Genomic DNA, 27,527 nt, shown 5'->3' with positions numbered 1-27,527 from the left:
TTTGGTGCACCTCTGTATCGGTGGCCAATGGAGATCTTGGGAAGGCGATGGTCCACCATTCTGGAGACTTGACCCACCCAGCGCAGTTGGGTCTTCAGCAGCGTGGATTCGATGCTTGCGGACTCTGCCAGCTCGAGTACTTCGATGTTGGTGATGAAGTCATTCCAATGAATGTTGAGGATGGAGTGGAGACAGCACTGATGGAAGCGTTCTAGGAGCCGTAGGTGATGCCGGTAGAGGACCCATGATTCGGAGCCGAACAGGAGCGTGGATATGACAACGGCTCTGTACACACTGATCTTTGTGTGTTTCATCAGGAGATTGTTTTTCCAGACTCTTTTGTATAGTCTTCCAAAGGCGCTATTTGCCTTAGCGAGTCTGTTGTCTATCTCGTTGTCGATCCTTGCAACAGATGAAGTGGTGCAGCCGAGGTAGTTAAAATGGTTGACCGTTTTGAGTTCTATGTGCCCGATGGAGATGTGGGGGGGCTGGTAGTCATGGTGGGGAGCTGGCTGATGGAGGACCTCAGTTTTCTTCAGGCTGACTTCCAGGCCAAACATTTGGCAGTTTCCGTAAAACAGGACGTCATGCACTGGAGAGCTGGCTCTGAAAGGGCAACTAAAGCGGCATCATCTGCAAAGAGTAGTTCATGGACAAGTTGCTCTTGTGTCTTGGTGTGAGCTTTCAGGCACCTCAGACTGAAGAGACTGCCATCCGTGCGGTACCGGATGTAAACAGCGTCTTCATTGTTGAGGTCTTTCATGGCTTGTTTCAGCATCATGCTGAAGAAGATAGTAAAGAGGGTTGGTGCGAGGACGCAGCCTTGCTTCACGCCGTTGTCAATGGAGAAGGGTTCGGAGAGCTCATTGCTGTATCTGACCTGACCTTGTTGGTTTTCGTGCAGTTGGATAACCATGTTGAGGAACTTTGGGGGGCATCCGAGGTGCTCTAGTATTTGCCAGTATTTGCTAGTATTTCATGGCTTTGGTGAGGTCAACAAAGGTGATGTAGGCAGCCTCCAAGAAGACGGCACGGGCTACACACTCACTTTCTTCTTTGGCTTGGCTTCGCGGACGAAGATTTATGGAGGGGGGTAAAAGTCCACGTCAGTTGCAGGCTCGTTTGTGGCTGACAAGTCCGATGCGGGACAGGCAGACACGGTTGCAGCGGCTTCAGGGGAAAATTGGTTGGTTGGGGTTGGGTGTTGGGTTTTTCCTACTTTGCCTTTTGTCAGTGAGGTGGGCTCTGCAGTCTTCTTCAAAGGAGGTTGCTGCCCGCCAAACTGTGAGGCGCCAAGATGCACGGTTTGAGGCGATATCAGCCCACTGGCGGTGGTCAATGTGGCAGGCACCAAGAGATTTCTTTAGGCAGTCCTTGTACCTTTTCTTTGGTGCACCTCTGTCACGGTGGCCAGTGGAGAGCTCGCCATATAACACGATCTTGGGAAGGCGATGGTCCTCCATTCTGGACACGTGACCCACCCAGCGCAGCTGGATCTTAAGCAGCGTGGACTCGATGCTGTCGACCTCTGCCATCTCGAGTACTTCGACGTTAGGGATGAAAGCGCTCCAATGGATGTTGAGGATAGAGCGGAGACAACGCTGGTGGAAGCGTTCTAGGAGCCGTAGGTGATGCCGGTAGAGGACCCATGATTCGGAGCCGAACAGGAGTGTGGGTATGACAACGGCTCTGTATACGCTTATCTTTGTGAGGTTTTTCAGTTGGTTGTTTTTCCAGACTCTTTTGTGTAGTCTTCCAAAGGCGCTATTTGCCTTGGCGAGTCTGTTGTCTATCTCATTGTCGATCCTTGCATCTGATGAAATGGTGCAGCCGAGATAGGTAAACTGGTTGACCGTTTTGAGTTTTGTGTGCCCGATGGAGATGTGGGGGGGCTGGTAGTCATGGTGGGGAGCTGGCTGATGGAGGACCTCAGTTTTCTTCAGGCTGACTTCCAGGCCAAACATTTTGGCAGTTTCCGCAAAGCAGGACGTCATGCACTGGAGAGCTGGCTCTGAAAGGGCAACTAAAGCGGCATCGTCTGCAAAGAGTAGTTCACGGACAAGTTTCTCTTGTGTGTTGGTCTGAGCTTGCAGGCGCCTCAGATTGAAGAGACTGCCATCCGTGCGGTACCGGATGTAAACAGCGTCTTCATTGTTGGGGTCTTTCATGGCTTGGTTCAGCATCATGCTGAAGAAGATTGAAAAGAGGGTTGGTGCGAGAACACAGCCTTGCTTCACGCCATTGTTAATAGAGAAGGGTTCAGAAAGCTCATTGCTGTATCTGACCCGACCTTGTTGGTTTTCGTGCAGTTGGATAATCATGTTGAGGAACTTTGGGGGACATCCGATGCGCTCTAGTATTTGCCAAAGCCCTTTCCTGCTCACGGTGTCGAAGGCTTTGGTGAGGTCAACAAAGGTGATGTCGAGTCCTTTGTTTTGTTCTCTGCACTTTTCTTGGAGCTGTCTGAGGGCAAAGACCATGTCTGTTTGCGCGAAAGCCGCACTGTGATTCTGGGAGAATATTCTCGGCGACACTAGGTATTATTCTATTTAGTAGAATCCTAGCGAAGATTTTGCCTGCAATGGAGAGCAGCGTGATTCCCCTGTAGTTTGAGCAGTCTGATTTCTGATGGTGGCATCACGAAGATCCTGAGGCAGTTTTCCTTGGTCCCAACAAAGCTTGAAAAACTCATGCAGTTTGGCATGCAGAGTTTTGCCGCCAGCCTTCCAGACCTCTGGGGGGATTCCATCCATACCTGCTGCTTTGCCACTTTTCAGTTGTTCGATTGCCTTATATGTCTCATCCAGGGTGAGGACCTCATCCAGCTCTAGCCTTAGGGGCTGTTGAGGGAGCTGGAGCAGGGCGGAATCTTGGACTGAGCGGTTGGCACTGAAAAGAGATTGGAAGTGTTCTGACCATCGGTTGAGGATGGAGATCTTGTCGCTGAGGAGGACTTTGCCATCTGGTCTGGCAAACCTCAGGCTGAACAACGCCTATCTGGTGTTGGCTTCATGGTCAAGAACTCCATTGCCTCCAAACTCAAAAACCTCCCGACAGGCCACTCTGACCGGATCATGTCCATGCGACTCCCCCTTCAAAACAAGCGACACATCACTCTCATCAGTGTGAATGCTCCAACCCTCCAGGCGGAACCAGCAAAAAAGGACAAATTCTACACTGATCTGTGGAACCTCATCCAATACACCCCTACAGCTGACAAGGTTGTCATCCTTGGTGACTTCAATGCTTGCGTCGGCAAAGACTCAGAAACCTGGCCAGGAATCCTTGGCAAGCATGGCGTCGGCAAGTGCAATGAAAATGGGCGCCTCCTGTTGGAGCTCTGCGCAGAACAGCGGCTTGTCATTACTAACACCCTTTTCCAGCAGAGAGACAGGCTGAAGACAACTTGGATGCATCCCCGATCCAAACACTGGCACCTCCTGGACAACATTCTGGTGCGAGGAAGAGACAAACGAGATGTGCTCCACACCAGGGTCATGCCCACCACGGGGAATGCCACACTGACCACCGGCTTGTTCGCTGCAAGCTCAACCTTCACTTCAAGCCAAAGTTCAAGAACAGTGAAGCCCCCAGAAAGAAGTTCAATGTTGGAAACTTCCAGGCAAACCTCCAAGCAAAGCTCGAGGATGCAAATTGCCTCATGGACACGTCTACTGAAACCCTCTGGGATCAGCTGAAAACGGCCATACTGGAATCCACTGAAGAGGTACTGGGCTTCTCCTCCAGGAAAAACAAGGACTGGTTTGACGAAAACAACCAGGAAATCCAGGAGCTGCTGGCAAAGAAGCGAGCTGCCCACCAGGCTCACCTTGCAAAGCTGTCATGGCCAGAGAAGAAACAAGCCTTCCGTCGCGCATGCAGCCATCTTCAATGCAAACTCCGGGAGATCCAAAATGAGTGGTGGACCAGCCTCGCCAAACAAACCCAGCTCAGCGCTGACATTGGCGACTTCAGGGGTTTTTATGAGACACTAAAGGCTGTGTACGGCCCCTCACCCCAAGTCCAAAGCCCGCTGCACAGTTCAGACAGCGAAATCATCCTCAGCGACAAGATCTCCATCCTCAATCGATGGTCAGAATACTTCCAATCTCTTTTCAGTGCCAACTGCTCAGTCCAAGAATCCGCCCTGCTCCAGCTCCCTCAACAGCCCTTAAGGCTAGAGCTGGATGAGGTCCTCACCCGGGAAGAGACATATAAGGCAATTGAACAACTGAAAAGTGGCAAAGAAGCAGGTATGGATGGAATCCCCCCAGAGGTCTGGAAGGCTGGCGGCAAAACTCTGAACACCAAACTGCATGAGTTTTTCATGCTCTGCTGGGACCAAGGAAAGCTGCCTCAGGACTTTCGTGATGCCATCATCATCACCCTGTACAAAAACAAAGGCGAGAAATCAGACTGCTCAAACTACAGGGAAATCACACTGCTCTCTATTGCAGGCAAAATCTTCACTAGGATTCTCCTAAATAGAATAATACCTAGTGTCGCCGAGAATATTCTCCCAGAATCACAGTGCGGCTTTCGCGCAAACAGAGGAACCACTGACATGGTCTTTGCCCTCAGACAGCTCCAAGAAAAGTGCAGAGAATAAAACAAAGGACTCTACATCACCTTTTAAACCTACAGACTTTGGAATTGCCACATTTGCTCAGTAACACCATTTGCTGACGCAAGCGAAGGTCATTTTGGTCCTGTCAATTATTTAGTAATACAAAATAACCCAGAGCAAATACATTGTGGATTTGTAATGGGAAAAGCCAGAATGACTCCATTAAAGCCAGTAAATATACCTCAAATGGAATTAACTGCCACTACTATGGTCAGCAAAATGGACACTGTGATAAGAAGAAAATTACAGATGGAGTTAACAGATTTTTCGTTGGTCTGATAGTACATCAGTGCTTAAATACATTAATAACAAAACCATGAGGTTTCGTACCTTTGTGAGGTGTTCGGTCCTCAATTTCTTTCGCAATCTCAAGAAGATTGGCCTTAAAATCCAGAAAAGTTAAAAGAACTTTCAATGGAGGATCCAGAAATCCAAAACTCTAAAGTGAATACTATTCAAATATCTAATGAGAATTATTTGATTTTTCAATTAATTTGCTATTATTCTTCATGGTTCCATTTGAGAAAGGCAGTATTTAAAAACTATATTTTTATATCGTATTAGAAAGAGAATCTGAAGTCTCAAAAGAGCTGTTACCTAACAGATGATGAATTGGTGAATGCTGAAATGGAGATCACTCGATTTTGTCAGAAAAAAACATTTGATAATGAGATAGCAAAGTTGAAAAAAAATTTACGTTATAAAACCAATTGGTGTTTACAAGCTAATCCTATTCTGGTAAACGATGTATTGAGAGTAGGAGGAGATTGGAAAAAGCAACAATGCTAGAAGAAGTGAAATATCCAATTATATTAGCTAAGGAATTTCTTCTTTCTGAATTGATTGTTCAACATATACATGAGAAAACAGGTCATGGTGGTTGAAATCACGTGTTATCAAAATTACGTCAGAAATATTGGCTATTTGGTGCTTCAACATTAATCAAAAGAATTATATCAAAATGTGTTATATTATTGACATGAAAATTCTAAACTGAGACAACAAAAAATAGCAGATTTGCCACAAGACAGAGTTTCACTTGATGAGCCCCTATTTACATACTCGGGATTTGCTTTTTCTGGTCCTTTACAAGTAAAACGAGGAAGAAGTGTTGAAAAACGATATGGAACTATTTTTACCTGTTTGCCTATGAGACCAATTCATATTCAAGCAGTGTCATCGCTTCATACAGACTCTTTTATCAATGTTCTTCGATGTCAAGTAAAAGATTTATGTTCTGATAATGGATCTAACTTTACAGGAGCCCAACTAGAGTTAAGCAATTCAAAATTGGAATCAACATTAAATTCATGATGCATTATTTCAAAGGGATATTAATTGGGTATATAACCCACCCACAGGATCACTTCATGGAGGTGTGTAGGAAAGAATGATTTGAGCAATCAAGACAATTCTTAATTCCATTTTGAATGGTCAAATACTGAATGAATGACAATTTTAACACAGCATTGTGTGAGATTGAAGCTATTTTAAATAATCGCCTAATAACGAAAATTTCTGTCGATTCAAATGACATCGCGGCACTTACACTGAATCATCTCTTACTTCTTAAATCTAAACCTTTAATGCCTCCTGGTCAATTTCAGAGAAAAGATATTTTTATGCAAGACGCAGATGGCGACAAGTGCAGTTTATTGCAGATTTATTTTGGAAAAGTTGGGTTAAAGAATATCTTCCATTATTACAAGACAAAAAGAGGTCTAAAGCTAAATGCAATTTTGTATGAGGAAACATTGTAATTATCATGGAAGATTCTGCACCAAGAAATTCTTGGTTACTGGGAGAATCGTGGATCCAGTTCCAGACAAGAAAGGTTTCGTTCGACAAGTGTGGATTAAAACCAAGACTAGTTACTTAAATTGACTTATTACTAAAATCTGTCTTTTACAAGAGGCACAAAGTTTTGATTTCTAATCTTTTATTTACTTTTGTATCTGTAATAGTAATTATTATATATTAGTCATTGATGTCTATTATAATAATTAGGGACCAGAATGTAAAGTTTAAAACCTTGTGTTTTTGAATTTTGTTAATTTTATGACTATCCCTTTAAGAAATTGTTGTTTGTAGTGTTACCATAGTTACTATGACTCATATGTCATAATATCTGAGCGGACCTGAACCTTGCTTTCTCATTCTTCAAAGAATCATGACAGAGATGGAAGTTCTCAAGATACTTTGAATTCATCTTAATTCATCTTATTTTGTTTATTCTTTTATATTTGTTTAAAGTTGAATATCATTATACAATATGCTTTGTTTACTCATCATTATGGAAATCTCATTGCAAAGTTTTGCAAAATGTTTATCTATTTTTATCAATGAATTAAAGCTACTTACAGCTGCAACTATGGTTTGATTTATAGAAATAATAAGATGACAATTCAGAATATTGATGCTTATATTTCTTTGAAGATGACACGTCTTGAAATTGGGAAATATTAGAACTTGGAAAGTGCGTCCATATTCTTATATTATGCTCAGTGGGTCCCCAACTACGCAGATAAGATTCACCCATTGGTCAAAACCACAACATTACCCCTGCCGGCAGAGGCCCAAGCTGTGTTTGACTGTATCAAGGGTGACATCGCCAAGGCAACCATACATGCCATAGATGAGTCCATACCCTTCCAATTGGAGAGCGATGCATCCGAATTTGCCCTGGCTGCCAACTCAACAAAGTGGCCAGGTTCATTGCCTTTATCTCACACACACTCCAAGGCCTTGAAATTCGCCACTCCTCCGTCGAGGAGGAGGCCTAGGCCATTGTGGAGGCAGTACACCACTGGGGGAACTACTTCGCTGGAAAATTATTCATTCTCCTCACGGATTAGCGAGCGGTCGCATTCATGTTTAATAATAAGCAAAGGGGCAAAATCAAGAATGATAAGATCCACTTACAACTACAACATCCTCTACTTGCTTAGCAAACTTAACGAGCCCGTGGGACCTGTGCCAGTGTCCAAATGGACAGACTGCAGACTCTTCATAATAACCATTGTCACCCCAGAGTGAATAGGTTTTTACATTTTATCAAAGTTCAGAACCTACCATACTCTGTTGAGGAAGTGCGGACAGTGACTAAAATGTACCAAGTCTGCGCTGAATGCAAACCACAATTCTACTGACAAGATAAGGCACCCCTGATCAAAGCCACCTGCCCCTTCAAGCATCTGAGCATTGATTTCAAGGGACTCTTCCCCTCCTCCAACCAGAATTCCCACTTCCTAACAATCATTGACAAATACTCCTGTTTTCCTTTCACCATCCCATGTCCGGACGCGACCACGGCCACAGTTATCAAGGCCCTCTGCAATATATTCATGCTCTTTGGATACCCTAGTTTCATCTACAGAGACCAGGGAACCTCATTCATGAGTGATGAGCTGCACAGTACCTGCTGGCCAGGGGCATCGCCACGAGCATGACCACCAGCTACAACCCTAGAGGAAATGGGCAAGTGAAAAGGGAGAATGCCACAGTCTGGAAACCAGCCACCTGGCACTGAGGTCACGAGGCCTACCGGTCTCCCAATGGCAAGAAGACCTCCCAGATGCACTCCACTCCATCCAGTCACTTTGATGTACAGCCACTAACAACAAGCCTCATGAACAGATGTTTGCTTTCCCTAGGAAGTCTATGTCAGGGACAACGCTGCCCACCTGGCTGACCTCCCATGGATCGGTCCTGCTTGGGAAGCAATCCAAGACTGATTCACTGGTTGAGAGGGTCTGCCTCCGCCACGCTAACCCTCAGCATACCTATATTGTCTTCCCTGATGGGCATAAGGACACAGTCTTGATTCAAAATCTGGCACCATTGAGTGCCCCTCCAACCACCACTTACCAGCAATTGACACTTGCCCCTTCCCCATTTCTACCTTAGGGGTCCATAAGCCTGCAGCTGACCACTCCACCTCTGGCCATTGTTGTCACCAATGATGCACCAGCACCACACCCCCTTACCCCCTCACCTGTACCACCCCATTGACAAACTGTAACTGACAATAACAGGCCAACCCCACAAGCTGCTCAGGATGCTACGGCAGCCCCCACCTTTCCCCCCAACCATTACCACATGGTTCACTGCAGCAAAGGAGACCCCTGATAGACTTAATCTGTAAAATGTCTATATGTATATTTGCTTCAATTTCTTTTTTTCTCACCCCATAGGACTCTTATTAAAAAAGAGGGGTGAATGTGGTAAACCACTGTTTTGCTATGATAGGCTGCTGCCAGCTGGACACGTCTCCTGAGACCAATACTACCCATAGCCCCCTGCATGGTCTCCATTCCATTCAGCCTCGACCAGTCAAAGAGGTTGATGGCTGTTCCAGTCTATAGTTAATAAAAGCCTGGTAGTTTCACAGCTTCAGTCTTTTGTGATTATTGATGGCGAATCAACCAAGTTTCTTGGAGTTAACTTAACTCGTGACTGATTGTGGACACTCAACATCTCCTCACTTGTCAGGAAGGTGCAGCAGTGACTGAATTTCCTGTGGAGACTGAAGCAGGAAAGACTACTGGCCACCATTACACCAACTTTCCATCAAGAGCATCCTGGCCGGCTACACTACAGTGAGGTACAGTTTGTCTCCTGAGATGGAGACAGAGAGATCGAGGAAAGGGAGAGTGTTGCTAGAGAAGGACCAAGTGAATGTGAGGTTGGATGGAAGTTGGCAGCAAAGTAGATGAAGACAATGAGCTCATCATGGGTCCATGAGGTGGCACCAAAGTCTTCATTGATGTAGAAGAGGAAGAGTTGAAGGGCCTTGCCTTTGTCGGCATTAATATAATCTTCTCTGGCTTTCGTTAAACCCCACCCCCTTCTTCCCCCATCATATCTCCATTCCCTGTCTCTTTTCAAATAGACATGATCAATTCTACCTAGTCCCTATCATATCCAATTAATACCTTTTGATGATCTGGATTCCTTCCCCATTGTTTGAAGTCTGAGACTTTCTGATATATCCTATTTCCGCCTTTTCTGAATTTTCCCTGAGGAAGGGCTCAGGCCCAAAACATCAGCAATATATCTTTGTTTCCTATGGATGCTGAGAAGACCACTGATGTTCCTCCAGCATTCCAGTGTGTTTATTCAGGTGCATGCCTGCTTTCTGCTCATACCTCAGCAAAGGGCTCAGGCCCAAAATTTTGGTTAGCTATCTTTGCTTTTTCTATGGACACTATGTGACCTGATGAGTTGTGGTTGGAGAAAATGTTTTGGGGAGACAAGAAGAGAGTTATTCATAATGGAATTTTTAGACTCTGACAGTAATTTGTTTCTGTTCTACCCTGACCAGTGTCATCATGGACAAAGTTTTAAAATGTAGACATACTGCACAGTAGGAGGCCATTCCAGCCCATGAGAAGGGTATGAGGAAACCGGGAGCAACTCATCTAGATACGGGGAGAACGTACAAACTCCTTACAGACAGTGCTGGGTTTGAACCCAGATCGCTGGCCTTGTATTAGCATTGAGCTGACCACTACACTAATCATGCCACCCTGCAGTATTGTGTAAAGTTTTTGTGGTGAATCCACAACCCTTTTAGAAGTTAAAAAGCTATAAATCTTGCCAAGCTGACCAAATTCATGTTAAATGCAACTAGGCTTGCTGAGGGAATGCACCAAATACTGAACGAGAACACCATAAATGGTTACGCACCCTGGATAAGATATGGTTTGTCCCACAGAACAATACTAATTACATAACAATTCAATAATATTCCAAATACTTGACCATAGAACCAGTGGGATTTTTCCTTCAACTGAAATAATTTAATCCAGTATTAGATTTTTATATGAAACCAAAATGAGCTGCTGACAAATCAAAAGTTTCCCCACAGCAATTTGTTCAGCAAGATGTTTTAATCCAGTTTTTCCCTCAATATACCCTCACCAGATTTCACAAGGATAAACATCCTTGACAGGCATTATGAAAATAGAATTGTAATGACTTGAAAGCATTTAAGCTTGATAAAGCAGAGATAACGTTAAGGCTTTCAACTTCCAACGTTTCATTTTATTTCCCTTTGGAGAGACCTTTGTATTTTTTTTAAATTTAGAAATACAGCACGGTAACAGGCCTTTCTGGCCCATGAGCCTGGTCCGCCAAAATACACCATGTGATCAATTAACCTACTAATCCCATTCGTTTGTAGAATAGGAGGAAACCAGAGCACCCGGAGGAAACACATGCAGACATGGGAAGAATGTACCAGTTCCTGACAGACAGCACCAGATTAGAAACCGGGTCACTGGTTGTGTCAACTGTCCTGAAAGGAAAATTCCGATTTTATTCATCACATATCCACTGTCAACTGTTCTGCTGGGGAAATGCTAAGTTTTCAACATTGAATTGTTTATACATATAGCAGAAGTTTTTATGCCTTTGTTGGTGCTGTGGATGAAGGGAGAGAGAAGGGAAGGAGTGTAAGTATCTTGGAAAATGGTGAGAGCATTGGCACAGAAACCAAAGGGAGCTAGCCTTCTGCCTTTAATTTCAACTTTTTACTCAGCCATGAACAGACTATTAATAAAGCCACAACCATCTCCAGAAACACCAGTGTCACATTTTTGGCAGCCCAGTTAACGGTTAGCACAGCAGTTAACACAACGCTGTTACAGCGCCAGTGATCAGGACTGGGGTTCAAATCCTGAGTTGTCTGTAAGGAGTTTGTATTCTCACTGGAACTGGAAACATTCAGCAAGTCAGACAGCATCAGGGGAAAAAAGAAGTTAATGTTTCAGACGACACTGTTGGTGTAGTGGCCATGGAAAAGAATTGGCTCAGCTTTCAAATTCTTTTAGTCCCATGGCCTACTTTCAATCAGGGATAGTGTTGTGCCCCACTGCAACCTAAAATCAAGTAACCAGGTGCATGCAGCAACTTCTACAACTTAAGATATCCAAAATACTTAGTCAATGAAGACTGCTCAAGCAAGGTCTTTATCATTTTGAAGGACACATAGAACCCAAGCAGGGTTCAACAGAAAGCAATAAGGTAATTATCCATTATATTAGTGGCATATAGAGTTAATACCAGTCATAACACCAATTGGGGAGGCACTGTTGGCATAGCAATTAGCACAACGCCTTTACAGCACTGGTGATCTGGGCCGGGGTTTGTATCCTGCGCTGTCTGTAAGGAGTTTGTACGTTCTCCCCACGTATGTGTGGGTTTTCTATGGGGGCTCTGGTTTCCTCCCACCATTCAAAACGTACCGGGGGTGTAGGTTAATTGGGTGTAAATTGGGTGACACCCAATTTATGGGCCAAACCTGAAATCGTGCTGAATGTCTAAATTTTAAAAATATAAATGTAAAAACTCTTAATGCTGTTTTTAAAATAGAGCCATAAAATCCTTATTGCCTACTCTAGAACATGGATGGGGTCTTATTTTAATATCCATTTTCTAGAATGGCACCTTGTACCATGCAGACTTCCCTCAGTGCTGCACTGGAACAGAAACTTAAGGATTTGTGTTTAATGTTTTGGAATGAAATTTCAACTTTTTACTCAGCCATGAACAGACTATTAATAAAGCCACAACCAGCTCCAGAAACACCAGTGTCACATTTTTGGCAGCCCAGTTAACGGTTAGCACAGCAGTTAGCACAACGCTGTTACAGCGCCAGTGATCAGGACTGGGGTTCAAATCCTGAGTTGTCTGTAAGGAGTTTGTATGCTCTCCCCGTGTCTGTGTGGGTTTTCCATGGATGCTCTGATTTCCTCCCACCGTTTGAAACATACGTTAATTAATTGAGCATCACGGGCTCATGGCTGAAATGGCCTGTCACTGTGCTGTATTTCTAAAAAACATTCAATCTTCAAACTGTTTTTAAAGTTCATGCAACAATGGTTGTTAAATTCCATCTCTATCCTTAACTGCTAATCTTCGTATTGTTTAAATGTAAACAACTACATCAAGATCCAGAGAAGCCATTCAACAGAAATACACCAGAAATTCTACTGAGTCCATTCTTTTCTTTTCTTCTCCTTCCATCAACTTAGGTAATGTTTGTTCCCGGTAGGTTTTCGCTATTGTATTTAATGTAAGGCTCCCATACTTGTTCGAATATTTCAATATTATTTCTTAAACTATATGTTATTTTTTCTAATGGAATACATTTATTCATTTCTATATACCATTGTTGTATTTGCAAATTATCTTCCAATTTCCAGGTTGACATAATACATTTTTTTGCTACGGCTAGGGCTATCTTGACAAATCTTTTTTGTGCATCTTCCAAGTCAATTCCAAATTCTTTATTTTTTATGTTACTTAGGAGAAAGATCTCTGGATTCTTTGGTATATTGTTTTCTGTTATTTTATTTAATATCTGATTGAGATCATCCCAAAATTTTTCTACTCTCTCACATGTCCAGATTCTGTTGAATGACAACATTGTCTAACTGAATTAATGCAACCTAGATTGTATACCTAAAATGGATGAGAGGGGGGGGGGGGGTGGGGGGGTGGCTTGGGAGGAGGGAGGGGGGAGGGAGAAAAAGTCACTGTAAATGTGTGGAAAAGAAAAAGTGTATATCATGGCTATTGTGATTTATGGTGTGAAAAATAAAAAATTAAAAAAAAAAAAAAAAAAAAAGATCCAGAGAAGCAGGAACCAAATGATGCCAATAAAAACCTTTGTAGAATTTCCATAAATGTTACATTATTTCTTTTTAACAGTATTTTTATAAGCTAGCACTCTGACTTTGCATAGTTCTAAATATTATTTTTTTAAATTTAGACGTACATAACAGTAACAGGACCTCCAGCCAATGAGACTGTACTGCCCAATTAACCTACAACTCCTGTACTTGTTTTGAAGGGTGGGAGGAAACCGGAACACCAAGGGGAAGCCCATGCAGACACGAGGAGAATGGACAAATTCTTTAGAGATATTGTCAGATTTGAAGTCGGGTCACTGATGCTGTTCCCTAACCGCTATGTTATCTGTGCCACCCCAAAAATACACAGCCTTCCCAAAACCAAATTGAGTGCTTTCAATTGTCTAGATTTTAAACAGGATAAACTGATGTCATCCAAATCAAGGGCAAAAGATCCATCTTACAATCAAAACACATACCTGTAAACATGATGATGGACATTTGAATTGATTAGTAATGTTTCACAAGATATCAAGATAAAGGAACAGAAGTAGGCTGCTTGACCCATCGAATTCACTCCGTAACTCAACCCTGAGTGAAACTCTTCTCACTTCTAGTTCCAAGTTCCGGCCTTTTCCCCATATCCCTTGATACCTTGACTAATTAGATAACTATCAATCTCCTCCTTAAACTCCCCCAATGATTGGGCCTCCACAGCTGTATGTGGCAACGAATTCCAAAACCATTGCCCTCTAACTAAAGAAATTTCTCCTCATCTCTGTTTTAAATGGGTACCTTCTCTTTCTAAGACTGTGCCTTCTTGTCCTGGATTCACCCACCAAGGGAAACATCTTATTCGCATCTACTCTGTCCAATCCTTTCAGCATTCAAAATGTAATTTTGTAAAAGATTCCTATAGAATCTGCCATTCTTTGTAGGACACATGTTCCTTGAGGCCCCTAAACCTCAATAGAATGTGAGACACTGGTGTTTCTGGAGATGCCTGTGGCTGCAGATGAATAATTTCTTGCTGATTTTGCAGGTGAGCCAACCATTTATCTGTCTCTTCCATATCACAGGGGTGGATGAATGAAGTCTATAACTACAACCCTGAGACAAACCATCCTGCCTTGACATTTTCAGTCTTTGTGACGCTAGAGGGTACAGCACTAAAACTCTCATATCCGAGAAGCAACATCCCTCGACGAGCAACCTTTGGCGAAGGCACCCATGATGTGATTTTCATTAGCCATCGATCCTGTGACCTTGCTGACAGCAAGGTATGTGAAAAATTTCTAAGATGAGCTCAAAGCTTTCATTTAACTCATTTATGTAAGGACTTCAATATTCTAAAAATGGTCTGGACTGTGTACTTTCTTTAGTACTAGCAGTTTGAAGAATCTTATATTATTAATCTCTTCTTTCTTTGGCTTGGCTTCGCGGACGAAGATTTATGGAGGGGGTAAAAAAGTCCACGTCAGCTGCAGGCTCGTTTGTGGCTGACCAGTCCGATGCGGGACAGGCAGACACGATTGCAGCGGTTGCAAGGGAAAATTGGTTGGTTGGGGTTGGGTGTTGGGTTTTTCCTCCTTTGCCTTTTGTCAGTGAGGTGGGCTCTGCGGTCTTCTTCAAAGGAGGCTGCTGCCCGCCAAACTGTGAGGCGCCAAGATGCACGGTTTGAGGCGTTATCAGCCCACTGGCGGTGGTCAATGTGGCAGGCACCAAGAGATTTCTTTAGGCAGTCCTTGTACCTTTTCTTTGGTGCACCTCTGTCACGGTGGCCAGTGGAGAGCTCGCCATATAATACGATCTTGGGAAGGCGATGGTCCTCCATTCTGGAGACGTGACCCATCCAGCGCAGCTGGATCTTCAGCAGCGTGGACTCGATGCTGTCGACCTCTGCTAAACCCAGAAATCTACTAAACCCAGAAATGATGGTGTTACATTGAATCTCTGGTCATTTGGGCTAACTAATCCTTGCCTATGCTTTAACACTAGGAGATCGCTTTGTTGAGCATCTTGGCTCTGTCTGCCCCAATAGGGTGGATCTCCCAGTGCCCACCTATTTCAATTCCCCATCCTATCCCTTGCTGACATGTCTGTCCATGCACTGCCAGACTGAGACCATCCATAAATTGGAGGAACAAACCTTCATCTTCCGAATGGGCACTCTCCAGCCAAACGACATTAATATTGACTTCTCTGGCTTTCATTAAACCCCACCCCCTTCACTTCTTCCTCCGTTGCCTTCCCCCAACTCTGTCTCACCCATCTCCTTTTGCACAGACATGATAAATTCTCGCCTCTCACCTTATCATATCCAGTTAACACCTTTTGTTGGTTTGGATTTGTCTCCCAGCCAGCAGTGTCCGTGTTCTGAGATTTTCTGATATGTTATTTACACAACTGCTGCATTCCAGGAAATTATTCCCATTTTCCTGGAACACATGCTGTTTAAAAGCTCAAAATCGGAATGAGGGTGCCATTCTTATTCCGACCTGGACCCCTGGTCATTTTCCCAGAACGCCTGGAGTCTAAACTGAACTGCAGGCATTCTGTGACCAAGGGGCTCATGAATACTATGTAGCGAGGATGCATTGCCGGGATGCTATCTAAACTCACGGACAGAAATGGAGATATGAAGTTTTGGTCATTCCTGTGTGAACGACCACTGCTGGGATGTCGGGAGACTCTTCCTAATGGTAAAATCCTGTGAAATCGACGTAATAAACACGAGATTTCCTGCTTCTGGCTCATTCTTCTTATTCTATAACTCACTTACACACTACAGCCATGGCCAATAATCTACCTGCCCACATCTTGGAGATTCGAGAAGAAAGTGAAGCGTCCAGAGGAAGTTCACATGGTCACAGGGAGAATATGCAAACTGTGTACAGACAGGACCCGAGTTAAGGGCAGAAGCCAGATTGCTGGAGTTGTGAGGTCGTAGCTCCATTAATTGTGAGACGGCATCAACTCTGGCAATAATAATAGTATCTCCACATTACACAATAACAAATGTGAGAACTTACAATACATTGATAGAGAACCGATAGACCGGCTGAGTTCCTCCAACATTTTGGTGTGTTTTTACTACCATCACAGTGTCTGCAGACTTTTGGGTTTCACTCTTTAACAATATATAGACCTACTGCAAACTCCTTCAGGTAGCTCCAACAGCAGTGTCCATTCTGGGCATTGGAAACAAAAAATTCTTCTGAATTCCATCTTGGATTTATTAGTAACTATATTATATTTAAATTTAAATTTAGACATATAGCACGGTAACAGGCCATTTCGACTCAATGGACCTGAGCAGTCCAATAACACACAATTAACCTACAACCCCCGGTACGTTTAGAATGGTGGGAGGAAAGCAGAGCCCCCGGAGTAAACACGGAGAGAACGTACAAACTCCTTACAGACAGTGCAGAATTTGAACCTATAGCTGACGTTGTAACAACATTGTGCTAACCACTACACAAACCGTGCCACCCTAATCTGACCCCTCACCACACCACATTCTCCATTTTCGATACTGTCTCCCTGTCTGCCATTATCAGACCTTTTCATCAAATGCACATGAGTGCTGCTTGACCTGCTGAGTACTTGCAGTATTATCTGCCACTCTCAATGACTTGTGCACCCATACCCCTGCATCCCTTCTGTCTGCACCCTTATGGAAACCGAATCCTTTATTGTGAACTGTCCACAATCTGTCACTTCACTAGGGCCAGCACTAATATTAGGCCCACTTGGCAGCTGCTGAGTGTGCAGACCTCAGAGGGGCACTGTTGAATAGAGATTCAAAAAGCTCTGGCATAGCTGGAAGGGGTGCAGGGGAAGTAAAAAGTGAGTAAAGTGTTGGTTTTATTAAAAAAACTGAATTGATTTGCAAATTGTGCCACAGTTCAGGTAGGCCAAGGGGAGGGTTCGGAGTCGGAGCCAAGAACTCCAGATGCCTGACTCCAAATCTTCCCCTCATCCTACACCGGAGCTCCCAACACCCAGGTTTTAGAGGATTAAATTCATGAGAAGAGGAACCAAGCAGATGGTCCAGGGTAACTTGTTAAGGATAGCTCAGGACAGACACTAGCTGGTTACTCTTTTTTTTTCTTTGGCTTGGCTTCGCGGACGAAGATTTATGGAGGGGGTAAAAGTCCACGTCAGCTGCAGGCTCGTTTGTGGCTGACAAGTCCGATGCGGGACAGGCAGACACGGTTGCAGCGGCTGCAGGGGAAAATTGGTTGGTTGGGGTTGGGTGTTGGGTTTTTCCTCCTTTGCCTTTTGTCAGTGAGGTGGGCTCTGCGGTCTTCTTCAAAGGAGGTTGCTGCCCGCCAAACTGTGAGGCGCCAAGATGCACGGTTTGAGGCGATATCAGCCCACTGGCGGTGGTCAATGTGGCAGGCACCAAGAGATTTCTTTAGGCAGTCCTTGTACCTTTTCTTTGGTGCACCTCTGTCACGGTGGCCAGTGGAGAGCTCGCCATATAACACGATCTTGGGAAGGCGATGGTCCTCCATTCTGGAGACGTGACCCATCCAGCGCAGCTGGATCTTCAGCAGCGTGGACTCGATGCTGTTGACCTCTGCCATCTCGAGTACTTCGACGTTAGGGATGAAAGCGCTCCAATGGATGTTGAGGATGGAGCGGAGACAACGCTAGTGGAAGCGTTCTAGGAGCCGTAGGTGATGCCGGTAGAGGACCCATGATTCGGAGCCGAACAGGAGTGTGGGTATGACAACGGCTCTGTATACGCTTATCTTTGTGAGGTTTTTCAGTTGGTTGTTTTTCCAGACTCTTTTGTGTAGTCTTCCAAAGGCACTATTTGCCTTGGCGAGTCTGTTGTCTATCTCATTGTCGATCCTTGCATCTGATGAAATGGTGCAGCCGAGATAGGTAAACTGGTTGACCGTTTTGAGTTTTGTGTGCCCGATGGAGATGTGGTGGGGGCTGGTAGTCATGGTGGGGAGCTGGCTGATGGAGGACCTCAGTTTTCTTCAGGCTGACTTCCAGGCCAAACATTTTGGCAGTTTCCGCAAAGCAGGACGTCAAGCGCTGAAGAGCTGGCTCTGAATGGGCAACTAAAGCAGCATCGTCTGCAAAGAGTAGTTCACGGACAAGTTTCTCTTGTGTCTTGGTGTGAGCTTGCAGGCGCCTCAGATTGAAGAGACTGCCATCCGTGCGGTACCGGATGTAAACAGCGTCTTCATTGTTGGGGTCTTTCATGGCTTGGTTCAGCATCATGCTGAAGAAGATTGAAAAGAGGGTTGGTGCGAGAACACAGCCTTGCTTCAGCCATTGTTAATGGAGAAGGGTTCAGAGAGCTCATTGCTGTATCTGACCCGACCTTGTTGGTTTTCGTGCAGTTGGATAATCATGTTGAGGAACTTTGGGGGACATCCGATGCGCTCTAGTATTTGCCAAAGCCCTTTCCTGCTCACGGTGTCGAAGGCTTTGGTGAGGTCAACAAAGGTGATGTAGAGTCCTTTGCTTTGTTCTCTGCACTTTTCTTGGAGCTGTCCGAGGGCAAAGACCATGTCAGTAGTTCCTCTGTTTGCGCGAAAGCCGCACTGTGATTCTGGGAGAATATTCTCGGCGACACTAGGTATTATTCTATTTAGTAGAATCCTAGCGAAGATTTTGCCTGCAATGGAGAGCAACGTGATTCCCCTGTAGTTTGAGCAGTCTGATTTCTCGCCTTTGTTTTTGTACAGGGTGATGATGGTGGCATCACGAAGATCCTGAGGCAGTTTTCCTTGGTCCCAACAAAGCTTGAAAAACTCATGCAGTTTGGCATGCAGAGTTTTGCCGCCAGCCTTCCAGACCTCTGGGGGGATTCCATCCATACCTGCTGCTTTGCCACTTTTCTACTAGCAGAATAACTAGCAATATTCATAGATGAGAAATAAAAATATATAAATTCCTAAAAGAAGTCAACTCAGCAATTACTCCATGTAATTTCTGTCATTATATTAATGATCTTGTTTATCCTAGTTGTCAAAGTTTCATAAAACATGAGAAATTCAAAAGGCAGACCAATAGAAAAGCATTCTTGAATTTCTGTGTGTAAAGCCATGCTGAAATTACCTAGTTACATTTTGCTCAGGGTTCTCTACTGCAAATTTTCACATTTGTTATTGTGTAATTGGAGATACTATTATTATTGCTAGAGTTGATGCCGTCTCACAATTAATGGAGCTACGACCTCACAACTCCAGCAATCTGGCTTCTGCCCTTAACTCGGGTCCTATCTGTACACAGTTTGCATATTCTCCCTGTGACCATGTGAACTTTCTCTGGATGCTTCAATTTCCTCTCGAATCTCCAAGATGTGGGCAGGTAGATTATTGGCCATGGCTGTAGCGTGTAAGTGAGTTATAGAATCTAGGGGAAATTATAGAAATGTGGGAAAATTAGAAAAGGCAATAGCATAGATTTATAAAAATGATTACGGGAAAGTCAGAGCAAATTTGAGGGGCCACAGGGGCATTTTCATACTGCATCATTCTTCTGGAGAAAAATGGACACTGGAAGGTAGATAGACTTAAAAGTGTGTGAAGCAAAATGTTTGAATGTTGTGTTGCCCTTGCCAGAGATATGTATTCTACCACGTGGCCTTCAGTTCAAAATGATTTGTGTGCCAAAGTATTTTCTTTTGTATTTGTGGAAGATAATCAAAGATTGATTCTTGGAATTTAAAATAAATTTAGTAGTTTCAAGTTTTGTGCTTTTCATTTTTTCTACAAAACATCTGATTTTGAAAATCGAAGTTGGCGATCTTTTTTGGGGGGTTCCAAGTAGTTGGACTTGCCTAGGGCGCAAAATAGTCTGGCACTGGTCCTGTGCTTCACATTTCTTCAACCAAGTCCTTAGTTCAGTGGGTTGAAACAAAGATTTTGGCACATACCTGAGCAATCAAAGAACCATTGCTTCCTCTGCCATGTTCCCCATGTTTTACAAGAGGCTGCAAAGATCCTCCAGAAACCTGGGTACTTCCCTCATGGATGGGTCCCCAGGATAATCGTTTGGTTTTTCTGTTGCCACATCCTTTTCTAGTATGCTTGTGATTTGTGTCTCACCATTGGACATTCCTCCAGTGATATCATCTGTACTTCCTTGAGCTGGTGCAGTTCTACTTTTAGATTCATGTTCAGAATAACGGGATAGTAATTGCCCACGGACATTAGGACAGCACAGTTAACGTAGCGGTTAGTATAATGCAAATAGCGCCTTTGGAAGACTACACAAAAGAGTCTGGAAAAACAACCAACTGAAAAACCTCACAAAGATAAGCGTATACAGAGCCGTTGTCATACCCACACTCCTGTTCGGCTCCGAATCATGGGTCCTCTACCGGCACCACCTACGGCTCCTAGAACGCTTCCACCAGCGTTGTCTCCGCTCCATCCTCAACATCCATTGGAGCGCTTACATCCCTAACGTCGAAGTACTCGAGATGGCAGAGGTCGACAGCATCGAGTCCACGCTGCTGAAGATCCAGCTGCGCTGGATGGGTCACGTCTCCAGAATGGAGGACCATCGCCTTCCCAAGATCGTGTTATATGGCGAGCTCTCCACTGGCCACCGTGACAGAGGTGCACCAAAAAAAGGTACAAGGACTGCCTAAAGAAATCTCTTGGTGCCTGCCACATTGACCACCGCCAGTGGGCTGATAACGCCTCAAACCGTGCATCTTGGCGCCTCACAGTTTGGCGGGCAGCAACCTCCTTTGAAGAAGACCGCAGAGCCCACCTCACTGACAAAAGGCAAAGGAGGAAAAACCCAACACCCAACCCCAACCAACCAATTTTCCCCTGCAACCGCTGCAATCGTGTCTGCCTGTCCCACATCGGACTTGTCAGCCACAAACGAGCCTGCAGCTGACGTGGACTTTTTGCCCCCTCCATGGATCTTCGTCCGCGAAGCCAAGCCAAAGAAAAAAGAAAAGAAAAAAGAGTATAATGCTATTACAACACTAGCAACCTGGGTTGGAATCTGGCTCTGCCTGTAAGGACATTCTCCCCATGTCTGCATGAGTTTCCCCCGTGTGCTCTAGTTTCCTCCCACCTTTCAAAACCTATGGGGGTTGTAGTTTAATTGGGTATTTGAGTGGTATGGGCTCATGGGTGGGAAAGGCCTGTTAATGAGCTGATGTTAAAAAAAAAATTATTTCCACATTTCAAAGGGTTTGCTGTCTGTTTCCCTGAAGAGAAAGCAGTAATTAATCTTGGTGAGTTTGAGTAGCAATCTAATTCTGGATCTCATATAACAAAACTGGGAATTGGCAAATAAACATTTAATTAAAAAAGGCAGATATGCTCACAAATCTAACATTACGCAAAGAGATGCTCATCTATAAACTAACTGCCAGCTGAGAGGAATCCTTTGAATTATGGAAATATATTCACAGCCATACAAACCCCTGAACATGGCCTGTTCTATTTCTTCCATTTGATGTCTAGTATTCCATTATTGCATCTCTGTTTAAATTAATTCTAAACTGCCGTGTTACTGCATCATTCTCAGGGATATCGAAATGCTTTTTCCAGAAGGAATCTGACATTAACATAATGATCTGAACTTTAGATAAGGTTTTCTAATTTGCTAAATGATATGAAGGTGCATGTAATTGCAATAAAGATCCTGCCATTGAGCAATGGAATACGGTTACATTGAGTGAATAGGCAAAGACACTGGCAGATGGAGTTTAAAATGGAGCGGGAAAGTGTGAGACCAGGAACTTAAGTGAGAGAGATCAAAAGGCTGATTATTATCTCAATCAGTGGTTTTCAAACTGTTTCCTTCTACTCACATTCCACCTTAAGTATTCCTTATGCCATCGGTCCTCTGTGATTAGTAAGGGATTGCTTAAGGTCAGTGGTGTATCTAGGGAAAATAGCACCTATCGCAAGAACTGAAATTGAGCCCTCCCCCGTTAAAACTTACTTCAACATTTCACCCTGCAACCATCCCTTGCTTTAAACACAAATCAGATGTACTTTATTCAACATTTATGACAAGAAGATTAATTGAATGAAATAGTGAAACAGCATTCAACAATTACAATAGAAATCACTAGTTTCACTGAATCAAGGTGTCAAATGCTAAGATTAAAGGATGCTGTTTTTAAATCACTCAGTGCTCCAAATTCTCCACAAGTTTGGGCATCGAAAGGGGTCTTGATCAAGGTGCGCCCTTGTCACCATGATCTGGTCCTTCTCTTCCTTCGTGCCATCACTCAGACTTACTGGGCCTGACTAGCATCAGAGATTGAACAAAGCTCCTACTTTGCCAACTCCACTGTAGTTTCCGTGATTGCTTAGCAAACGTCCAAGACAAACACTGCACGAAACACCCAAGCTAAAGACGACGGCTGCATATAAATACTGTTTCTCTGGCTTTGTGGGCACTTTATTTCTGATCGGAAATAAAACCGTGAGCTGGTTCAGGAAGCGACCGGCGCAGAACCCGGCCAACGCTTGGTCATCAACGAAACATGTTAACTGTGGCCACGTCAGTTTCTTTGCCCAGCTTCAGGCTTCAGCGAGCAGAGCGAACAGAGGGGTGAAAGCACAACCTTGCGATCGCTCAGCTGGACGCAGCTGCCAAATATGATGGGGAGTGAGGGGGAAAAAAAGCAACGTATTTGTCAGAAGGGTTTTCAGGACAGGGGATTTAGTTTTAGATTCATTTTAAATCTCAGCAAATGATGACAAAGTTATGTTTCCTCCAACTCTGATTGCTAACTTGAATGTAGAATTAAGATGAATGTGAATTAGTGTGTGGATGTGCCCTGAATGTTACCGTACTTGTTGGTGCAGAGCAGGACTTTTCTTGAAGTAGAAACCCACCCACATCAATTCCTAACTATTTACTGCGGATTCGTCAGCCAAAAGCTCTACTCGTTTCCTTCCTAAGCTTGGGGTTTTCAACCACTATGTCATAGGAACATAGGAAGTAGGAACAGGAGTAGGCCAAAAATGGCCCATCGAGCCTGCTCCGCCATTCAATACAATCATGGCTGATCCACTTTATGACCTAACTCCACCTACCTGCCTTCTCCGCATATCCCCTAATTCCTCCATCATGTAAAAATTTATCTAACCAAATTTTAAATATGTTTAATGAGGCAGCCTCAACCACTTCCCTGGTTAGAGAATTCCAAACATTCACTACTCTCTGGGAAAAACTATTTTTCCTCATCTCTGTCCTAAATCTACTCCCCCGAATCTTGATACTGTGTCCTCTCGTTTTAGTTTCCCCGGCCAGCTCAAAAACCTTCCTACATCTATCCTATCCATACCCTTCATATCCTATATGTTTCTATAAGATCTCCTCTCATTCTTCTGAACTCTAGCGAATACAATCCTAGACGATTTATTCTTTCATCATAAGTCAACCCCTTCATCCCAGGGATCAACCTAGTAAACCTCCTCTGGACCGTCTCCAAAGCCAGTATATCCTTCCTCAAATATGGAGACCAGAACTGGACACAGTACTCCAGGTGCGGTCTCACCAGTACCTTATACAGTTGCAACATTACCTCCCTACTCCTGAATTCAATTCCTCTAGCGATGAAGGCCAACATTCCATTTGCTTTCTTAATAACCTGCTGCACCTGCAACCTGACTTTTTGCGATTCATGCACAAGCACTCCCAAGTCCCTCTGCACAACAGCATGCTGTAGTTTTTCACCTTTTAAATAATATTCATTGAATCGTGACATTTAATATGACCAACTCATGAAGACTTCAGCAACATGTGAATTCAGAACAATGTACTGCCATCGCTGATAACTAAGTGCCATCCCAAATGCACCTCTGCTCCCTGTAGACTTTACATCTTTGGCCTTTTCATGAGATGAGGCATCGCTCACAAGGTCATCATTTATTGTATGTTCCAAAATGAAGATAACACATTGCTGAACCATCTAATAAAGGGATACAATTACAGTGAAAAATGAAGGGGGCGAGCTTAGAAGAGAGGCAGGAATGAGACTCATTGGAGTTTAGAAGAATGGAAGGGGACAATGACGATTGATGGGGCAGCAAGCCAATGCAAAGTGAGCTCAGCACTGATCCAGGCAATGGGAAGCGCAGAGGGGTAGGGTTGTGGTCATTCGGAGGGCACCTGCAGTGTGTGCGGCTGGAGATGGCCGGAACCAGGAAAACTGCTTAGTGGTGCCCCCCCCTTCAAGTGACTCCCAGGGGACACGCCATAGCTGCCATACCTATGCTTAAGGTAGGTATGTGAGTGGAATGAAAAAGTTTGAAAACCACTGTTTAAATCATACCTAATTGACTTGATATGTGCCTGGTTTGAGAAATCCAAAGGAAATGGGCCAACGACAATCTTTCTCAAGCAAAATATTTCATTAACAATTGGGTCCAGAGCAGTAGTTCTCAACCTTTTTCCCCCACTTATGTACCTTACTAATCATAGAGGACTTATGGCATAGGGATTAGTTAACATAATATGTGAGTGGAAAGAAAAAGTTGGGAAACCACTGATCTAACTGGAGAGAGACTGCAAATAAAGGAAGTGCAGAGAGATCTGGGGAGTTCTCGTGCATGAATCACAAACAAAAAGCAATGGCTTGTTGACCATCATTGCAATTAGGTTGGTTAGGAGGATTTGTTGCAATTGTGCAGGGTATTTGTGAGGCCTCACCTGGGAACACTACAGACAGTTTAGTCCCCCTTACCTATTGCTAGGATAAGAGGATTGTGCCACAAGAGAAGCTAAATAGTTTGAGTCTGTATTCCTTAGCATATAAAGAATGTGATTTTATTCAAACATGCAAGATCCTAAGAGGCCAGGGTAGATGGGATATTTTCACCAGTGGGAGAATCTTCATCTAGGGTACATAACGAGAAGATAAAGGTCAAATAATTTTGTTTCACGGATGGTGATGTAACTCTGGAATTCTCCACCTCAGCGAGAGGTGGAACCTGGATCTTAAAAGTTTTTAAAGTGGAGGTTGATAAATATTTGGTAAGTTGAGAGGTATGGCAAAATGATGGCCACCATTATGTTATACTACTACAGGAGCTCTATCGAGAGTGACCTGGCCTGTTGCATCACAGTGTGGTACAATTGCTGCAGAGAAATGGATCGGAGGTCAATCCACAGGACCCTAAGAGTGGCAAAGAGGATCACTGGTATTTCGCCCCACCCAACACCCCATCGACATAATCTAGCGGGATCGTTGTCTGAAGAGGGTGCGCCAAATCATTGAGGACCCCTTCCATCCCACACGTAGCATCTCTCAACTGCTTCCATTGGGAAAGAGATACAGGAGTATCAAGTTCAAGTTACCTTTATTTATCATCCATACTATAACTGTTAATGCAACACATGGTAAGGATGAAATAGCATTCCTCCAGGACCATGGAGAAAATTTAGTTAAATATTAAACAGTACAATAAAAATTCATGATATACGAGTGCATATATTTTTTAGGAATTGAGGAGCTTGATGGCTTGGGGGAAGAAAACTGTTACACCTTCGAGGTAACCAAGGGCTGCTCCACGTACAAGAATGCAATGGACACTCTCGAGAACATGTACAAGCCCTCTGTGAAATCGGTCTGTGCAAGGTACCTCCTCAACACCCGAGCCCAGCACCCCGGGGAGACGGCTGAATCTTACCTGCGACACTTGTGAGAGTTGGCCCGACCGTGTCTGGCTGAACCCAGGGTAGGTGCAGAGGAGGTCAAGATGCTGATCCGGGACACCTTCATCCGAGGGCTATGCTTGAGGGCCATCCAGCAGAAGCTGCTGGAAGATAACATCTATGCTCTAACCAGGACTGTGGAAGTGGTCCAAACTCTGGTAGCAGCAGCCCTACACCTCAAAGCTTTCGATTCCAGGTTCCCCCAGGCTGCCCCATGGCCCTCTCACACTGTAGCTGTAGCCCCAGGCCGAGCTGGGGAGGAGAACATTGCTGCGGCAGGCACCTGGGTCTTGGTGTGTACTGTGGGTCGTGGTGTGGGTCAGATCGACGATTGCGCCAAAACTGCCCAGCAAGGAACCAGTATTGTTCCCGATGCAGCAAGAAAGGCCATTTTACAAAAGTGTGCCTCTCTAAACCTACCGGGAGCTCAGCAGCCCTCTATGACCTCCCCACCTCCCCTGCGAACCCCCCCCACGTGCACATGCCAGGCGGCACCATTGTCCCCGTGATGACTTCCTCCTTCCCCGACTTTAACCGCGCAACATACGACCCCGCCAGTGACCATCACAGCGTGTGCCCCAAGCATCTCCACCAGCTGCCACCTTCGCCGACACAATTCGCTGAGAACTACAGCAACGGCACTTCTGGCTCACAACGTGATGCCACATCTGGCTGATGTAACGACATCACTGCCGCCAGCTGTGATGACGTCACTTCCCCCTGCAAAGCAGACATGGCTGGGGAAGGAGGCCAGCCACTCAGCGGCCCGCCATGTGCTGTCACCATCTTGGGCCAGACAGCGCCTGGCACACTGCACCCAGCGACCGACAGCAATGTGGTCAACATGGGTGATGACCAGGCCACCCTATCAACACTCCCCACCTCTCCGGATAGCGATGACTCCGACTCCGAGTCAGTCCTGGCTGCCACCATGCTGACCAGGGACATCCCCCACGACCTTCGGCCCTCGATGATGGACATGCGAGTCAACAGGCAGGTAACAAAGTGTCTATTCGACAGTGGCAGCATTGAGAGCTTCATTCACCTGAGCATGGCCCACTTCCGAAAGTTAAATGTCCACCCCACCACCTGCTTGATCACCCTCGCCACCAAGGATAAGACAGTTGGTACCTTCGGACGCTGCTCGGTCAATATAACGGTGGGAGGGGAAACTTACACAGGATTCAGGCTCCTGGTCATGCCCAAACTCTGCACACCACTCCTCCTGGGCCTGGATTTCCAGTGCCACCTGCAGAGTGTCACCCTTGCCTTCGGGGGGGGTGTCCCCAACCTCCACTCACATTGCAAACCTGCGGCCTCTCCATACTGCGCATCACCCCACCAGCGCTCTTCCCACATCTTGCGCTAGGCTGCAAGCAGATTGCCACCAGAAGTAGATGCTACTGCGCCACAGATAGGGACTTCAACAAGGCGGAGGTGCGGTGACTCCTGGTGGAAGGCGTTATAGAGCCCAGTAACAGCCCTTGGAGAGCCCAAGTCCTGGTTGTCGAAGGGGGAAGTAAGCTGAGGATGGTTGTGGATTACAGCCAGACCACTAATCAGTACTCTCAGCTGGATGCCTACCC

General features: G+C 44.8%; 1 protein-coding gene across 2 annotated transcripts in view; it reads left to right on the top strand.

Moving 5' to 3' along the window:
* tex2l (testis expressed 2, like) overlaps positions 1 to 27,527 on the top strand; it is a 107,376-nt gene that overhangs the window by 14,742 nt on the left and 65,107 nt on the right. For both annotated transcript variants that reach the window (XM_069907309.1, XM_069907310.1), the window contains exon 2: positions 14,343 to 14,543. In XM_069907309.1, the coding sequence (XP_069763410.1) occupies positions 14,343 to 14,543 (201 nt within the window). The remainder of the gene's footprint in view (positions 1 to 14,342; positions 14,544 to 27,527) is intronic.

The sequence above is a fragment of the Narcine bancroftii genome, chromosome 12 (assembly GCF_036971445.1).
Source record: "Narcine bancroftii isolate sNarBan1 chromosome 12, sNarBan1.hap1, whole genome shotgun sequence".
Taxonomy (NCBI): Eukaryota; Metazoa; Chordata; class Chondrichthyes; order Torpediniformes; family Narcinidae; genus Narcine; species Narcine bancroftii.
This window is presented reverse-complemented; position numbering and strand designations above follow the sequence as displayed.